The sequence below is a fragment of the Phodopus roborovskii genome, unplaced genomic scaffold, assembly GCF_943737965.1.
Source record: "Phodopus roborovskii unplaced genomic scaffold, PHOROB, whole genome shotgun sequence".
Classification (NCBI taxonomy): domain Eukaryota; kingdom Metazoa; phylum Chordata; class Mammalia; order Rodentia; family Cricetidae; genus Phodopus; species Phodopus roborovskii.
In genome coordinates this window covers 3,551,288-3,570,835 of record NW_026126616.1, presented here as the reverse complement: position 1 = coordinate 3,570,835, position 19,548 = coordinate 3,551,288, and the positions used below count along the sequence as shown (strand labels likewise).

The following is a 19,548-nucleotide window of genomic DNA, read 5'->3' as shown; positions in this document are numbered from 1 at the left end:
GTGGCCAGTCTCTCCCTGCAGGTGTCACCTCAGCACCTGCCACATCCCCAGCAGCTGTTTAATTGCAGATAATTTCAGTCCGGGTGGAAACAGTCAGGGTGGAAACAGTCATTCGGAGTGACCAGCCATTCCAAGAAGTGAGGCTCACAATGTTTCAAATAGTTGGAATACACTGTTTCTTCTTTGCTATATAAGATTGTCACCTTCATCCCTGCCACACACAGGCACGCCCACGCACACTTTGAACACAGGCACGCCCACGCACACTTTGAACACCAGCATCCCATTGTCCTGAGCAGGGGGTGAGGAGCCTCCTAAGGAGTTAAGTTTGCTACTTTTTGTGTCTCAGAAGCTCGGCAGTAGTTGCGGATAGTTCCGCAGGAGAACTTTAGCTTTTTTACTTCCTCACTGGAGTTACCTGATGTAACAACTGTCTCCTTACAGCAACAGTCCCTGCTCTATGTTTACCTGAGTGTCTTGTCCCCTCAGCCAGACTGTGTTGACTTACTCTCTCTCTCCAGCTCCTAGCACAGTGTCTGTCACAGAGCAGTTGGTACCTAACACACTCTTGCCTGCTACCATGCAGAATTTACTCTCTGCCTTAAGTCAAGTTACAGCCTCCATTTTCACAATGCAAAAATTAGGAGTCTGGAGGGCTGCGTGCCCTCTGAGATCATCTTCCAGCTCTTGGAATCTAGGAGAAAAGTATTTGTACAAGATGAACGTTGCAGCTCCTGTGGTTGTGTTATTTTTTTCATAACAATGATAATAATACAAGAATGTAGAGCATTTATGAAGCTCCTAAATAACCTCTGCTCTGTTTCCAATGCCTGCTGATGTAATTTCATTAGCCCCATAATGTTTCTTCCATTGGATGCAGCTGGAGGTTGTCAGCATGGGTAATTTGTTCAACGTCACACCAAGTGTGCCATGTCTTGGTTCAAGAAGCTAGGTTCTTACCTACCTCTCTCTATCTGCTCCAAGAACCTCCTTCTGGAGTTTCCGGCTCAGGCTTCAGCCTTCCAGCTGGCCCAAACACATCTTTCTAGCTCTCCAAGTGGCGCCTGCCTGCCTGTCTGCCTGTCAATTGCTTTGATTTCTGACTCCAGAGCCCAGCTGGTCCAGCCTCCACCTGCTCCACCCAGAGGCAGAGCTTGCCCCAGGACCCAGCAGGCCCTTTGTCCTGGAGGCCTAAAGTTCCTGTTGGAAGCAGGTGGCCTGCAAAGCAGGAAAGGACAGATATAAGTCTGGGAGGCAAAAGGAAGGAGGCAAGACATCTGATGAGGAGGAATTACAGGGTCCCTCCTGGGACCTGAGCCCTGAGCCCATCTAAGCACTGTGGGAATGGCAAGCTAGAGATGGGCCCAGAATGATACCTATGAGAGGAGAGGGGAGAGGAGACATCCCTGGAAGTCTTGGAGCTGATTTCTGCTGTTTCTGCTGCCGGTTCTACGGAGTGCACCTTGCCTTACTTAAGGCATCTCTGTCTCTTAAATAAAACTTTAAATTGCTTTACACTGAAATGTAAGAATTATAGCAATTCTTAAAAATGCTCATGGATATGGATGAGCTTAATACCCAGAACAGAGAGATGGAGATAAAGGAAGGGAAGGAGGGAGTGGGGAATTTGGATGGTACAATGTGATATTTTCATGCACTGTTTCAAATTAAACAGTGTTAAAATTGGACTAATCTATTTCCCCTCCTCAAGCATTGGTCACCTTTTTTGTGGCCAAATGTTTAAAAATGCTTCTATCTTTTACTATTTATATTTTATTTTAAGTGCATTTTTGTCACTAAGAGTCATCCTTTTGTACAGTAGAACAGTAGGGTTTGTGTCTTTTATCTTACTGGTGCTGAGAGCCTATGCCTGTGGGCCAGTTCAGTGTGTTCTTGCCCTACAGCAGTCAAGGTTTGGGAAAGCTACTCTGAATTCTGCAGCAGAAAACGAGGCAATTGAAATGAAGTTTCATCAACCATCCTCTTAGGGGTCCACTAAGATGAGTTGAAAACATGTCCACACAAAAACCTGTACATGAATGTTTGTGTTTGTTCAAAGTAATCCCAAACTGGGGTCAACCGAGATGTCCTTAAAGTGGGTGAGGAGACAAGCAGGGGTTAAACTAATGCAGTGGGATATTATTATTCTAGAATAAAAATGAAATGACATAAAGCTAAAAGTTAATGAAGCTCATCTAAAATGTTGCTTCTGGAAAAGGCAAAACTCTATTACTGTAAATGAAAGACAGGGGGTGTGAAGGAGGGGTGGACACTGAAATGAGTTTTAAGGCACAGAAACCACTCTGCTGTGATTTAGTGAAAGAGAAAGATAAACAGACAGTAAAAGCATCAGGATCAAAGAACCAAGTGATCCCTGATTCAGATTTGGTATGCTGTAAGGATTTGGGAAAGCTCATTGGATGGGACAGAGAGAATCATAACCCAGGAATTTAAAAAAATACACGAGAAATTGCATGTTTGATGAAGTGGATTTATTCCCTGGCTCCATCTAGGCTAACCATGGTAATCTAAGCACTTGGCAGGTAGAAACAGAAGAACCAGAAATTTAAGAGTGGGCCATACAATAGGAGGACCAGAAGTTCAAGAGCAACCTCACTTACTTAGCGAGTTTGGAACACTCTGAGCTACACAGCATCTTGTCTTTCAACATATCCAATGGGAATAAGAAATGGCTACGTTGAGGATGGGCAAAGGAGCTAATAATTGTGTTGACGTTGTGCTAGAATTTGGTCTAGGTCTTTGGCTTTCTTCCTCTCCCTTAAGCACACTTTTGACTCACCATCGGTGCTATTGCTTTATGAAAACGGCGTTGTATTGTTTAGGTCACAAGATTCTTCAGACACTCACCTGTGTCCTTCTCCTTGTCTCGAGAAAGCTCATGGACAGTGGCGCCAATGTCATGCCGCAAGCTCTTGATGATGCTGCCCAGGGCAGGCTTGCTATGTTTGTCCAGATGAGTGAAAAACTCATACTCATCTTTGTTTACTCGAGAAGGTCTGGATTCAATGTGAGTCAGGTTGATGTCATTCTCCTACAGAGGAAAAAATAGATGTGAGGGTCCAGCCTTCGTTACTACCGCAGGCCGAAGACATGGAGACAGAGCATAACGCAAGACAGCAAATGGGAGTTGAAGAGACGCAGGGTTTTTTAAGCACAGGTGTAAGGAAGCTCTTACATTTCCAGAAGCTTTTTTTTTACCTTCTGCAAAAGCAAGCACTAACTGACAAGGGGTAGAAATGGTAAGTCGCATGCCTCCAAGCTTAATCGTCTTGAAATCTAATAATAGCCTAGAGTTGCCTGCATAAGATTTAGGTTGAGATCAAATGTCTAACATAGTAGTGCTAATGATATTTACATGGGAAAACCTCCCTTTGGCCAGTGAGATTCCACAGAATCTCAATAGATAATAATGACACGTCATTGTTTTGCTTGTATGGCCCTGGGGACACAGGCACTGTGTTTATAAGCTCTAAATTATAACAGCTATGAAATACTAGACAATTTACATCCACACTTCTGTGTCCCTCAGTCGCACCATCCTGTACAAGGTAGTCTTAGTGATGCCTGCTCTAACACATACATGGACTCTGACAGGTACAGCATAGTGTTTAGAACTACTATCAATGTTACCAAATGTTTATTTGGTAAATAATATATATATACATACATCTATATAATTTATATTATACATGAAAATACATGTAATACTTTCATTACACATACAGATATAACCTGTATAAATATATATGTAATATTCACTAGATGTCAGTCACTATTTAGATGAACAAAACAGATCTAGATGCTCTTCCTTTTAAGGCTTACATTCCAGAGCAAGGAATAAAGACAAGAGCTGTAAAAGCCAACTAACTTATATATATTTGTGTGTGTGTGTGTGTGTGTGTGTGTGTGTGTGTGTGTGTGTGTGTGTGTGTGTGTGTGTGTTTTATAATGACAGGGGTTTAAAAAATAAAAGGCAGAGCAGATGAAATGGATGAACTGTCCCTGGGGTTAGGTTAGAGCACACTGTAGTATTTAAGAGATTCTGCACATGAGGCCTCATTGAGAAAACAAAGCCCATATATATCCTAAAGGAGTCAATAGACATGAAGACCCCATAGGTCATGGTTGGATTGGCCTAGAAGAAGTGATAAAAAGGAAGTCTAATAAGTCAGAATTACCAGTTATGATGGGGGATGTCATTCTGTAAATACGTTTCTCTTATTGATTAATGAATAAAGCCCTGTTGGCCAATAGGAAAGCAAGATAGGTGGGACTAGGAGACAAGGAGGATTGGGGAGAGGTAGGAGATTCAAGATGTGGAGACTTGAGAGAGCAGAGGTCAGGCTAACAGCTTTATATCTAATACAGCATCTCTGTGTGTTATTTGGGGCTGACATGGCTGTGGGACCAGGCTGGCAGGAAAACTGCTCATAACAGAATGATGCCTGCAATGTGAGGCAGGAGAACTTTCACTTAAAACTTGACAAAAGCTTACAAAGGGGTTTTAGAAACAAAAGAACAGAGACAAGCAAGGCTTCTTGGTAGCAGCAATTTTCTTGGTTGAACTCTGTTTTGCTAGAGACAGAGATTTGTGTGGCTTCTTTAAGGGAGGTTTCCTGACTTTGGCAATAGGCAAACCCTGCTAACAACTTAATGGTGTGTATGAGAGCTGGCAATGGCAGTGACCACATCTCCAAGCTGGCAGCATGCTGGTGGATGGTAGCATAAACCAAGGCAGTGAGCACAGCTCTTAATGCTGGTGCTAAACACACCCAGGCATCTTGACCACAGCTAACACAGCTATGGCTTTCATTTTAGCAATGTTGTTGTTTACCAGATAAAAGACTCCTGGCCAGAAAAAGATAAAGGTTTACAGTAAAGACAGATTCAGTTAAAGAAAGACCTCTAAAGTTTTACAGTGTGTTTTAAAATATGTGTAGGCTTGGGAGAGAAAAAGAAACAGGATTTAAAAACAAAAAACAAAACAAAAAAATAGGTTTAAAAAAATAGAAAGAAAGAGAGTAGCTGAGTGTGGTGGCCTAGGCCTTTAATTCCAGCACTTGGAAGGCAGAGGCAAACAGATCTCTGTGATTTCAAATCGAACCTGGTATACAGAGTTAATTCCAGGACAGATGAAAGTTACACAGAGAAACCCTGTCTCAATAAATAAGATAAAAAATAAAAAATAGAGCAATAAAAAAGCCACATAAAAATGGAAAATACACAGAGAATCTGGATACTGTATGCTACTGTGTTGTATTTGTATTGTTTGACTACTGAGGAAATGGCAACAACTGTTAAAACAAATGCTGCTGGAGTAATCCAATTTATGTTTTAAAAATGCTTTGACTTCCAAATTTAAGTCAAAGGACAGGTAACTGGGGAAAAGAATTTTTATCTTGTTTCCACAGAAAATGAAAAGCTATGGATTCCTTCCAGACTAACATGCTTTGATCAAGCAAGACCCCCTAAAGCAGTATCCCAGGTGATCCAACATTCAAAACAGCTGGGACAAGGCAGCCTTGCAGACCTCTACAGCCAGGATTTCTGCATCTTCTTAGGATCCCCAAGACAGCACCCCCTACAAACAGGAAGCAGTTTGGAAAGAATGATGCCCAAACTTCTAAATATTGTCTATAAATATTTGTTTTCATTTAAATGGGGTTAGTTATAAATGGTTAATGATCACAACCAATCTCTTTTTAAATGTCAACATGGGATTATTATGTAGAAATGAATACTTTGTTTTGGAAAAGATTTTCATTTATTGATACAATTTAAGGTCAATTTTGTGATATGTATATGTTTCTTCTTGTATAGGTATTACATTTATATAGCTCATTTAGAAATGTAATATATAATTTAACATAGGTTATAGATAGTTACCTATGATAGTCAAAACTTAGAGTTAAGTTAGTTAGGTTTTCTAGATATACAGAGATATATTTGAGATGGATAAATATTCTTCAAACCTACAGAATATGGCATTTGAAATGATTTGGGATTTTTCTTAACAGTGAGTCACATCTGCTCCTGACAACACCACCTATGTCAGAAAGGAAAATGGACATCAAAGAAACTCGGTTATGGAGTTTAGTTCCAATATGGCAAGACTAGCCATTTGGGCAAGCTACTGCTCTTGTCTGGACTGTTTGACTTTACGCTGTATAAACTGGACATGCAGGACCCACAGGAAAGTGACTGCTGATACAAGATGGACAGCGCTACAGGACATTGCTTCATGGAAGAGTCTGCCAGACAGTCTGCAGGACACAGAGAAAAATGACTGACAAACTGCCAATACAGGTGGACAGTTTAAAGTTTCCTGCTTTGCTGAGGAGTCTGCCAGACACACTATGGCCTATAGGCTGAAGATGGAACATTACAGAAGAACTTCGGGTGACCAACCAGGTGAGTTGCCTCTGTCATTTCTAGAGTTCATATATTATCCTTCATAGTGTTTGATGGAGTTGAAGACAGATAGTTATGGTTTTAGTTTTCCTTAGTTAGGATTAAAGATAAGTTACATATAAGACTTTAGACTCACAAAGATAGGATAGATGATGGAATATTTTCTTTAAATCTTGCTAAATGTTAATGGACTAAATATTGTTAACTATAGCTCTTATTTGATAACTGTTGTGTGACATATTTTGCTATATTAAGGTTAAAACCCTTCTTTTTATTTAGACAAAAAAGAGGAGATGATGGGAGATGTCATTCTGTAAATATGTTTCTCTTATTGGTTAATGAATAAAGCCCTGTTGGCCAACAGGAAATCAAGATAGGCGGGACTAGGAGACCAGGAGGATTGGGAAGATGTAGAGATTTGAGAGAGAAGAGGTCCAGACCCTCTCTCTGGTAAGATAAGGCCACATGAAAACACTTAGATTAATAGAATTGGGTTAATACTTAAGACAGAGCTAGCCAATAAGAAACACTGGCCAACAGCTTTATATCTAAGGGAAAACTCCGAACATTCTCAAAGGCCCCCCTCGGATCTACAGCACCAGTCAACAACAGCTCCTGGAGGAGCTCTGACCAGCTGAGCTGCAACAAAAATAGTGTTGGACCTGTGAACCGCCTGCAAGTTGTACCGAGAGCTCTCGGGAGATGTAGCCCATGTGGGTGCAGGAGAAGATTCTGGCGAAGCAACTGCTCTCTTTGTTTGTTTGTTTGTCGTCCCTTCTCCTGTAAGTAACACTTCACCAATACTCCTTAGAGTGACCCCAGTAAGAACCCACTAGTCCACTAGCTTGGACTTTGCCGCAGCCATTACTTTGGCCTGTTGTGGGCTGAGGAGAGGTGTGTTGTGTTCTGTCTTTCCAGGGGAAGTCTTTCACACAACACATACTATTGCTGATAGTTTAGAGCTGAAAACCTAAGCCAGTGTAAGTTTAATAAAGTTCTAAATCCTAGAAGACAATACGTCATCCCTAAAGAAGGTGCCATGGTCAAATGTGTTTAAAACACAAAGTGTGACAATGGTCTTCCCACTACAGGCTTACCAGTACTTAATGTATTTGTACACTATGGCTGTCTAAAATCAAGACCCAAAACAAATTGTTGGACTTCTTTTCTAACAATATAGAATTTGCTAGAATATTTTTTTCAAGAAAGTACTGCCTTAAAGTACAGTTTAGTTTCTTTGCCATTGACTTCTTTTGACTTCACTCTCTATGTCCAGAGACTTTGTCAGAACACAAAGGTGTAGTAAAGGATGCAAACATACAACAGAACCAACACCTCAACATCTCCCTTCATCTGACAAACTCAGTTTGTTAGTCAGAGTGTGGGCGTCACACAGAGATCCTGGACTTGGAAGCCTGAGATCCAGGGTTCCAACCCACTTCCATTGCACATCCCTTGTGAGGTCTTGAGTGAGTTACTCGGCTCCTTCGAGCCTCGGTTCCCTCATCCACACAATAAAAGAATGACTTGCACCTCTGAGAAGAAAGCCTGATGATGTGTGTGGCCATATGTGTGGTGTCATAAGAACAAGAATTAGTTTTCTCCTTTTCTATATTATTTAACTATGCACATTACCAGAGTGTTAATATGGCTTTAAAAAGGATACTGGGAGGACAAGACCATGCGGCAGAAACACATAGAGACAGCTGACCTGAACAAGGAGGAGCTAACGGCCACCAGACTGATAGCTGGGAAGCCAGCATGGGACTGACTCAGGCCCCCTTGAATATGGGTCTCAGCCAGAAGGACTGAGCAGTCTGGGGGACCTCAGACAATGGAGCCAGGATGTATCCCTGGTGCACCAAAGGACTTTGGGAACACATCCCCCATGGAGGGATAACTGCCTTATTCTAGAGACAGGAGAGAAGCCCTAGTCCCTACTTCACATGACCTGTCAGATCTACATGACCCCAACTGGATGGCATTCCCCTACATATGGAATTGGGGTGGGGGGATGGGAGGAGGGTGGTTAGGGTGCATGTGAGAGGGCAGAGAGGGTAAAAGGGAGGGAGGGAGGGGAGGAGGGAGGGAGGGAAGGATGGAGAGGGAACTGGGATCGACATGTAAAATAATAAATTAAATTTAAAAAATGCTTTGACTCCAAAATTTAAGTTCAAGGACAAGTTACTGGGGGAAAGGATTTCTATTTTTGTTTCCACAGAAAATGAAAAGCTGTGGATTCCTTCCAGACTAATGTGATTTGATCAAGCCAGACCGCCTGAAACAGAGTACTAGGTGATCCTACATTCAAAACAGCTGGACAAAGCAGCCTTGCAGACTACAGCCAGGATTTCTGCATCTTCTTAGAATCCCCCATGACAGCGCCCCTTACCAACAGGAAGTAATTTGGAAAGAACGATGCCAAAATTCCCAAATATTGTCTATAAATGTTTGTTTTCATTTAAATGGACTTGGTTATATAAAATAAATTTAAAAAAAGAAAAATAAAATGTAAAAAAAAATAAATAAATAAAAAGAATACGGGGATGGAGAGTTCCTATGGTAACTTTTGAAGGTACTTGGGGGGGGGAAACAATACACAATAACAACAACCTTCCACCAGCCAACCAGCACATTAAGCTCTGTATCTTCCTTGGCAGTATGGGCAAAATAAGGCCCTCAAGGAATGGAGATTTAGATAATGCATCAAAGCATGCACGTGTGTGTGCATACACATGTTCTCATACTCACACACACACACACACACACAGTATTCTCCATCTAGTTCTGCTAATTTATTACTTGTGGTTTATTTATTACAGTGTAAACAACCTCTTCATTTATTATTATTTAATCCATTAACTCTGTCTTGGTCCCAAGGGGCAACTTTTTAAGAACATGTGACTCCCTAATTCAAAGGCTAAGTGGGTGCACTGGAATGTTCTACCAAATCATCCTTCTCAGGAGCAGTTTGTCCTTCAGGAAATACTTCCTTCTGTCTACTCCCTCTGCTTGCTCTTGGGCATTTATCTATCCCCAACTACCACCACCAATTAAGAAAATCAGAGTTGAAGTTTTAAATATACCTCATATAATAGAGTAATTTTAGATGTCCAAAATTGATCAATAGGACTGACGGCGTCTGTCAGTATTAGAGCCCTATCCTGGCAAGGGCAATATTCTGGATTTCATATTTAGTACCAGACCATTGTTATTGATATTTTGTTAATTTGTATCTAATGCCATTTGGTCATGATGATGGCTAATCTTCATTGTCAGTTTCATTGGATTTATAATCACCTAGAAGACAAACATCTGGATGTTTGTGAAGGTATGTCAGCAAGTCATAGACTCTGAGGGAGAACCTACTACTATTATTCAGCTAAACTAACATAATGTTAAACTAACTCCTAATGACTTCTCATTATTATACCCATAAATCAGTGCATCTCCCAACCCTCATCAGAGAAGCTTCTGTTTGGGGTAGAAAGTAGAAGAGACCCACAGTTGGTCAATGTGCAGAGAATGAGAGACTAGAATTCTCGGCTCTAAATGAGGCACCTGTATTACACCCCTCCTTTCAAGGCTCTGGGATTATTGCAGGAGGACTGGGAAGACTACAAGAGCCAAAGGAAGTGGATGACTAAAGCAGAACAGTGTTCTCCAGAAATAGCAAAGCAGCTATGCACATGAACTCAAAACAATGGTGATGGCAGGCACATGACCTCCACAAGCTTAAGCCACACGAAATAACAGCATAGAAAGGGGAGGTAGACAAGAAGTCCCACCTTTAGCTGAGGACATATTGGTACATGATTGATGGTGGAAGAGGGAGAGGACTGTTTTTGGGGGGGAGGGGGGTATGGCCCTGGCATGTCAACAAAGTTGAGTGGCAAGGGTAGAAAAAAAAAGGGGGGAATAGATCTTGGAGAAATTAGAAGGGTGAATATGATAAAAATATTTTATACAAAACTCTCAAATTAAAAAACATTTTCTTCCAGGTGATCCTACATTCAAAACAGCTGGACAAAGCAGCCTTGCAGACTACAGCCAGGATTTCTGCATCTTCTTAGAATCCCCCATGACAGCGCCCCTTACCAGCAGGAAGTAGTTTGGAAAGAACGACGCCCAAATTCCCAAATATTGTCTATAAATGTTTGTTTTCATTTAAATGGACTTGGTTATATAAAATAAATAAATAAATAAATAAATAAATGAATAAAAACATTTTCTTAAAAAATGCCAAGGCTATGACTGTTCAGTTGTCCAAGATGCACAGGAATGAAGCGACTTACCTCAAACAAACGCAACACCTTGGCTAGGGCACCAACTTCCTCTTTGAGTGAGAACAGCAGCGATACAGCCCCATTTTGGTTGGAGTTGTCTTCGATATAACTTGTTTCCTACAGAATTAGATCGCCTGGTTAGAAGGTTTGTCACAGTTCAGTAATTATTCCCTGGAAACCTCCGAAGGCGTGGCAAGCCAAAACTTCTTCTCCTTAAGCTTTGGAACCTGATGCACTCACTACATGTATTCTACACCGAAGGCAGTGTGGTCCGAAATAAGTAAGTCGAGGACAATGAAATAATGAATGTCACTCCTGGGTTGGCTTTCAATTTTTATAAGCTCAAATTACTCATTGATGTCATTAGTCACTGGCAAAAAAAAAAAAAAAAAAATCAGTATCTTTTGATGAGCACCCACCTAGTACCAGATTCTATCTCACCTCTTTGGGAGATATAAATCTGAATTATGATAAATGTACGCATCCTTTCAATGTCAAAATTCTGACTAGCAGATACAAATACAGGAAGCCAGGAGATTCTTAGAAGACCAATGGTGCAAAACAGAAAACAAAACAAAAGAAAAAAAAACCCAACCAAACAACAACAACAAGTACTGGGAAACATAATGTGAAAAAAAACACTTAAAAATGGACATTCGTAGGCTGTGGATCCAAAGGTCTGAGTGTTATCCTCTCTTGTCCATTTACCACCAGAATGATTTTGAGCAGATCTCTTTACTTCATTTCCTCGGCTATAGTTAGAATAAACTCCAGCCAAATACTATCTGAATGGTGAGAAGAGAAAATATAAGTTCAAATAGAATATAGACGTTGTATGTAAAATAATGAAAATGTTATCAGACAGTAGGTGCCTTCGATGAGGGAACAAAAGAAACTGGAATAAGTGTGAGCCTTTCAGAGTTTGCTAAGACTTTTTTAAAGTTTTAAGACACTGCACAACATTCCGTATGCACTCCCCAATATACAGCTTGCCTCGAAAATGTAAAAGAAAAAAATATAAAGAACAATTTCTCTCTTGTAAGCAAGTTAATTAAGTTAATGGTGTGGCTATTCCATAATCTCCGGGACAGAGGTAGTGATGGGAGACCCTTGTCAGGGACTCCGATGAGAGTATGGGAGACTCTGGGACAAAAATCTATAACTTCAGAAAGTTCAGATTTTTCCCAGAATCTTACATGAAGCTGAAAATACCAATTTATCAGCAAGCTGGGTTATAGGAGCCTTCAAGTAAATAAGAGGATTGACCTGTTATGTGTACCTATCGGCTGGAGAGATGGCTCAGTGGTTAAGAGCACCGGTTGCTCTTACAAAGGACACGAGTTCAATTCCTAACATCTACATAGTGGCTTGTCACTATCTGCAACTCCAGTTCCAGGGGACCTAACGCTTCCTTTGACCTGCATGGTCTCCTGTAAGTATACAGTACACATGTATATACCCAGGCACACACATGCATACATTAAAAAAATAATAAATATTTTCAAAGAAACCATATTATTTTAAAGAGATTTTAATGTTCCATGTACAGTACTTGATTTGGACAATCTCATTTAACTTTGAAAACAATCAAGGAAACAGGTTTGTTTGCACACCAAGCCCTTCCTTTCATTAATGGCAAGATTCACGCTCAGAGAAGCTAAGTAACTAGAGCTGTGGATGGAGACAGCTCAGTTATGCGATTTTAATCCCAAGGCCATGAAGATGGAGCCAGGTGGATCTATGGAGCTCCCTGGCTATCCCAGCTAGCTGTATGTGAGTTCCAGGTCACTGAGACACCCATTTGTTAATAAGGAAGGAGATGCCACAGAAATGACTCTCAAAGTTTGACTCAAAGTTATCCTCTGGCTCACGTACACTTGTGCAAATGAATGCATGTGGACACTGTCTCTGTGTGTCTCTGTCTCCCTGTCTCTCTCTCTCTCTCTCTCTCACACACACACACACACAGAGAGAGAGAGAGAGAGAGAGAGAGAGAGAGAGAGAGAGAGAGAGAGCGCTAAGCAACTGGCCCCTAATTCCACAATCAGCAACGGTGCTGGTGCGTGAACTGGACCGTTAGACCATGCAGAGTGACCATGAGCCACAGCCTGCCTCAGTTCTGCCTCTCTCTCCTCCAAAGCCTATCACAGATGAGCCTGGCTTCTGTTGCCCACAACCCCAGGGAATACTGGGTCTGAGTCCTTCCTGGATCCCTTGAGACTGCAAAGGGCTTCTGTTTCCAGTTCACTTCTCTCTTGATCACTAAGAAAAGTGAGGTGTCCCTGGTAATGTCAACACATGCCACCTTAGAGCGGAAGACACCCGTGACAGAGACCTGCGTGTCCACCTCCACTCACTGCCCCTCTCCTGTGTGTGTCCAGCAACCACTGAGCCCTTTGCCATCTTCTCCAAAAGTGATTCTTAAGAGACAGGTCGTTTTCTGTCGTTGCCCCTACCGTCCCAGGAATCTGCCTCTTAGTGCTCACAATGATGCTGTCCTAACAGGGTTTTCCCACGTCGTTCATTATCAAAATCATTATTAGTGAATTTCAACCACAGACAATTTCAAAGCCACTAATAATAAATACACACTGCCATTGTTCTTAAATGGTAACGTTTCCTACTGTCTGCAAATTCACATTCATGACATAGCATGGCCCTACTCTGCTGTTATTAGTGACAGTACCCCATCTGCCCCCGAATGGGCCATGCTTATTTACAGGAACCAAACCATGTCCTTTTATGTTCAATACATGTTGTCAGAAGGTACCACTCTTTGCATGGTCTCTGAAACAGGCCATTTGGTCCTCACAAGGGCTGCGAGGGAGGTATTGCTGTTTTGAAAATGAAGACACAGAGTTAGATAGGTCAAAGATTGTCCTAGGCAATCCAGCTAATAGGTAACAAAGCCTGGGCTTGAACCCAGATTCGGTGATCTCAACACTATTACTCTGCTCCCCAGTGACAGGCTCAACTGACACAATAACTCCTTCTTTCTAAGGCAGAAGGACTTTACATGGCAGGAGGCTCAGAGAAGTCTGTGAGACAGTGAGGGGCTTGGTGGATCTGAGTTCCAGGCTCACCTAGCCAATCCAGGGCCCATGAGCAAATCTCTTTTATCATGTATTTTTAGTGGCTCAGGAGCTATGCTTTATTTGATTCTAACAGATGTGTGGAATAGCTTACAAGCAACAGTAGCTCCAAAACTGTCAAGGAAGAAACTGTGCAAGGAAAAGAATCAGGAACCAAAGAATAAGGAGCTTTGATCACTGAGCAATGCATTCAGCAATAAACACAGACTGTTCTTTTTAGCTATGCGGTGAACACAAATGTCGTCTGTTATCTCTGGAAATAATTTCATCTTTACAAGCAATATGCCCTGTCAAGGATGTTCTGAGGCCAATGCTGCTGACCTGGAGCTTACAGAGATGACATGGGCATTTGCATGTGTGGTTACAATCCCCCTGTGCACATCCACACGGAAGAACTATTGAAAAGATGTGAAGGTTCTGGGCCCCACGTCTCTGTCTCTATGTGGCAGAGTGTGGATGTAATATATCTCCATATGTGAGCATTTCCCATAGGAGAAAATGCCACAGAGAAACAGTGTGATAAGCTGTGGGGACCAGATTAGCCTGAACACTGGCTGCCCTGTTCCTACTGGTGGCTCTGAGCTCCTCACTGACCACACTACCCTGCTTAAGTGTTACTCAGAGCTCTCGTCTCTGTATGGAACTATGTTATGCTTTCGTTGTGTTAATTCCTTTATCTACTGAACTAAAGTAGTCTTACCAGAGGAAAAACACTACTGTGACGGGCACACGGTAGGTGCTTCCTAATCTGTGACTGGCACACAGTAGGTGCTTTCTAATCTGTTGGGTGATGACAGTGTTAACCACTCTCTCCCGCAGACTCAACAAATGGTGGCTCCTTCCTGCCGTCTCCTTTTTATCAGAAGTATATCAAATATGTGCTGTTCATCTGGGTGGGAAGCTTTAAGGAGATGCAAACAGGGCAGACAAAGACAGCTTAGTGGATAAAGGTGCTTGCTGTCAAGCCTGACAACTTGAGTTCAACACCCAGGTAAGGAGAGAACTGCCTCTCCAAGTTATCTGACCTGTACACATGCTGTGGCATACCCCTCATCTCCTCACACACACAAATTAATTAATTAGCTAATTAATTAATTAAAAGTTTAAGAACACATAAATATGTTTCTTCTGCAGGCTGACAGAACTAGAAGACACTGAAAATACAAACCTATTCCAGCATCCCATCTCAATTTTATAGACACTAAGCAACTGCCTCACCCCAGCGAGTGACTTTACAACATAGCTTAAGTCCCCAAAGATGACAACCCTGGTGTTTTGATTGTGTGTGGAGTATTCCCCATGACTGAACAACACCAGACACAGCATCTGCCTGTTGTCTGTCTTTCTTGCTCTTCAAGACACATCATTTGTATAAACAAATCAGCTTTGGCCAAATACACATTGACAGTTTCAAATGGTCTAGAACCTGTGGTAAGCTATGCATAGGCATTGTTTAATTTGCTTCTTAAGCCTAGAATCTGAGGGATTTTTAGTCTTATTTTTCCAAGGAAAATGTGCTTCTTATGCTGAGGTTGTACCAGGGCATATTGGATCCTCTTCTAGTGTCTTTTTATTGGTGGGGACAATCTGTGGATTTACAATAGCCTAAGTGTTTTATAAATAAATCTGTAAGGCCCTCCCCCTAGCTCCCAACCCTCAGATTACTGGCTCAAGCTCCCCAGATGCCTGAGAGAGTACCAGCAACACAGGAACCTAGAAAAGAGTAGAGACAGAATCTATGGTCCAGCCTGCCCACCCCTCACATTAATCTTCTCCAACACTAAGCCTCTAACTCTAGGAACCCCTCAACCATCCTCTCTGTCAGAGGAAGAGATTACAAAGTGTCTCCCTGTCCAGGGCATGCTGATAGCTACAGAATTCTTCAGTCTATCTAGCTATTCTGACTTTGACATCCATGTCATCCTAGGGTCCTGGACAGCTTTCTGGGGACAGTTCCCAAGGGTTGCATGCAGCAGCTACCTATGAGTACATTACCCCGAGGTCTGAATCGCAGTGCTCAAACCATGATCCCAATCTTGGGCAAGTACATAAATCCCAATAAAGATCATGTTCTGCAAGAGCTCCCAGGAGAGGACAGAAAATTCCTGAGAGAACAGACTCCTTCCACCTCCAGCATAAACCCCAAGGCATGCTCAGGCTCAGGGCTGACTGCCATATTTCCTCTAGCCTTGTTTGCTTCCTCTTCTCATCTGAGTAAGTCCCAAACTCTCTTCATGCTACATCATCTCTTGAAAGTTAAAGAAGAGTAGTTTCTTACATTCATGTTCACATACCCAGAAGAAAGGATTGTATGGTTGTCACCAAAGAGAAGCAGTAGAATTGCTAAGGACCAGCCCTTTTCTTTCAGAGGGTAAAGCAGATAGATAGCACAGGAAGTCAGTGAGTTATCTAAAGACACACAGATGTGGTAGCCCCTTTGGCAGTCAGATCCCCAAGCTCTCTGCTTCCTCAAGGGATAGATGTCCCTCCACCTGTTAAGGACAGTCCTATCAGTCAATTTCCTGGGCATTTTCATTGTCTTCAAATAAATTCGTATTTCTTAGTAGTGTTAGGCAATATCAGTGTTTGCCAGACTGCTTTCCCATCCGGGGAACCAAGCCTCTCCCTGCTGTGGAGGTTCACCAGCCTCACCTGCCCAAAGTCTGAGAGTTTTCTGCTCAGCACTGGGTTCTCCAGGATTGCAGCTGACATGGTGGCTTCCAGTGAGTGAGGTCTCCAGCAATCTCTGAAAGGTTTGCCCTCGGGATGTGAGGCTGATGGTTTTAACCTGACTCACGGGAGGACGAGAGAGGAGAGGTTTCAAAGGGTGCCTCCTATTGCAGTCTGCAAGGTCACTCTTCCGGTAGGCGTTGCCCTGACGCAGCAGTATGTGGGCAAGAGCAGCCCTGGGCTGACCCAAGGGCAGGCATACTGGAAGGTGTGACAGGCACGGCAAGTCTCATTTGGCAGACTGCCCTGGACAGGAGTGAAAGGCAGGGAGCCCAGACCACCTATATCCTGGAACTCAGACAAGTGTGGCGTTGCTAAAACATCAGGTTCCTGGAGTAGAGATTCTCTGCAGTAGAGGGACCCAGGGACAGCCGCTGATAATAATTAATAATAATTAATAATAATTAATAATAAACATCGGGTGCCTGGAGTAGAGATTCTCTGCAGTAGAGGGACCCAGGGACAGCCCGCTGATAATAATTAATAATAATTAATAATAAACATCAGGTGCCTGGAGTAGAGATTCTCTGCAGTAGAGGGACCCAGGGACAGCCCGCTGATAATAATTAATAATAATTAATAATAAACATCGGGTGCCTGGAGTAGAGATTCTCTGCAGTAGAGGGACCCAGGGACAGCCCGCTGATAATAATTAATAATAATTAATAATAAACATCGGGTGCCTGGAGTAGAGATTCTCTGCAGTAGAGGGACCCAGGGACAGCCCGCTGATAATAATTAAGGACAGCCATCCCCTGGCAGCACAGAAATAGAGCCAGAATCCTAATTTAAATGTTCCTCACCCTCAACTCACCTTTTATTAACACCAAACAAGTCAAATTCCTTGGCTTTCTTTTCTTTAGAAAACTACAACAGATACCGCTCTGGCCCTGAGTACACTGCTAACGAGCAAAGGCATGAGCCCTGGGGTTGGAATCCAGCCAGTTTTGGTTGCACATGATGGCTGGGAACTCTGCAAAGACAACAGAAGGCCCATCTTGCTAAGACATTTCAAGTACATCAACAAGGATGAAGGGATGCATTAGACCTTGTCACATAGTCGAATGCCGTATAAATGAAAGAAGTTGTTTAAAGGCCTGTCTCAAAAATGTGACAACAGACAGCTACTGAGCATTTGTTCTGTGTTCCCGATGATGTCCTAGACACTGGAACTACAGAGGGGGGACAAGTGACCTCCCTGTCAGCAGTTACCACTCTAGTAGTCAGGCAAAATAACCAAGTTCAGGCAGGACTATGCCTCAGGGAAGAAGGAAATAGAAAGATGAGCTGGGAGTGAACCGGTGGGTACTGGGGGGGTGGTCTTCCAATGGACATGAAGTTGTTGTGACAGAACCCTATTTTCCAGAGACAGAAACAGGAGTGAGACAATCATTGCTAGCAGAAAAAGCAAAATCTAAAAAGGCGGGAGGGTCAGTTTCGGAAAGATGTGAGAAATCAGGACACCAAGGACTCAAAACCTGCTTAATATTTACCCAGGCAAAGGTAATGGGCTGTGAGGAAATGGGCCAATAATAGAAGGTACTAGAAGTCCTCCCCATCCCCTCCCACAATTCTTTGACCTAATAGCCAAGTATCTGCCAAAAAGGAAAAAAACATTTCAAGCTTGCGATTCAGAACACGTGGATTAATCCCTCACTGGATAGACACCTGCTTCTATGCTTCCCTCGGTTTCTTTGTCTTTAAAATGAGGGGTTAGGGTCACTGCTTAGGATTCTTTGCATTTCCATAGTGCAACAGACTTCCTCCCGGAGTCCAAGAATATGGATATTGTTAAGAACAATCCCTGTCTAATCTCCCCTCTAATAAGTTGCATGTTCCTGGTCTTTGCTTTGACCTTCTCTGTCTGATTCCAGTATCCCTCTAGAGCAGTGGTTCTCAATCTGTGAGTTGCAACCCCTTCGACAAAGCTCTATCTCCAAAAATATTTACATTGTGATTGATAACAATAGCAGAATTACAGTTATGCGGTAGCAACAAAAAAAAATAATTTTATGGCTGGGGTCACCACAACATGAGGAACTGAATTAAAGGGTCGCGGCATTAGGAAGGTTGAGAACCACTTGTCCAGAGGTTGTAGATATGAAATGAGGTGTGTCCCTCCATTCGGGACTGTCTTAGAAAGGCCGCTTTGTTCCTTGTCATGGCCGGTGTGCCACAGGGGGCGATGCCATCAGAAGACGCTGCAATATGAAAGTCCAGCCACGAATAAAGGCCACAGTTGCAGCAGCCCTATCTGCATGTGCACCTGTGTGCTAAACACCAAGCCAGGCTCTTCCTATGCAAGGCTTCATTTCTTCCTGTCATCGATCTGGCACACAATGCCTCTCCTCTGTATAGGCAAAGCAATGACAGCCCAGGAAATTTAAACCCACAGTTGGAATTCAAATAATGTTTGATTCAAGCCCAAAACCTTGGCTCTTAAATACTCTTTCTCCCCTTTTGAAATAAGCACATGGTTTTTAGGAGAAGGGTAACAACACTTCTCTTTTCTCTGCACACCAGCTGAAAATAGAGTTCGAAATCCATTTCACAGTTTTTACATTGCCCCAAGTCTTGGTTGAAAAAAAAAACCAGTATATTTCAATGTCTGCTTTCTCAGGGGAAAGAATACTAGCAATTTCTTAATTAAAGAAAGGAAGGGAGGGAGGGAGGGAGGAAGATTGACAGAAAGAAAGAAAAGAAGGAAGGAAAGAAGGAAAGAAGGAAGGAAGGAAGGAAAGAAGGAAGGAAGGAAGGAGGGAGAAAGCCTCTGTGAGCAAGAATGTGACTCAGTACTTAGTATAGTTGCCCAGCATGCTGGAAGTCCCAGGTTTGAACCCCAGCACTTCAGAAAACTGGGTGTAGTGGTATATGCCTGCAATCTCAGCACTGAAAAAGTATAAGCAGGAAAATCAGAAACTCAACAATTTCCATGGCTGCAGAAGCAAGTTCAAGCCTAGCCTGAGCTACATGCAAACATGCCTTCAAAAACAAACAAAAAAAATTTG

General features: G+C 42.5%; 1 protein-coding gene across 1 annotated transcript in view; it reads right to left on the bottom strand.

The window, feature by feature from the left end:
• The window catches only part of Pah (phenylalanine hydroxylase), a 55,766-nt gene extending 39,196 nt beyond the window's left edge, over positions 1 to 16,570 (bottom strand). Inside the window, exons 1-3 of the mRNA XM_051206220.1 lie at positions 16,463 to 16,570; positions 10,728 to 10,835; positions 2,869 to 3,052 (exon numbers count right to left, since the gene is read on the bottom strand). Of these exons, the coding sequence (XP_051062177.1) occupies positions 2,869 to 3,052; positions 10,728 to 10,835; positions 16,463 to 16,522 (352 nt within the window). The 5' untranslated portion in view covers positions 16,523 to 16,570. The remainder of the gene's footprint in view (positions 1 to 2,868; positions 3,053 to 10,727; positions 10,836 to 16,462) is intronic.
• Positions 16,571 to 19,548: the final 2,978 nt, after the last annotated feature.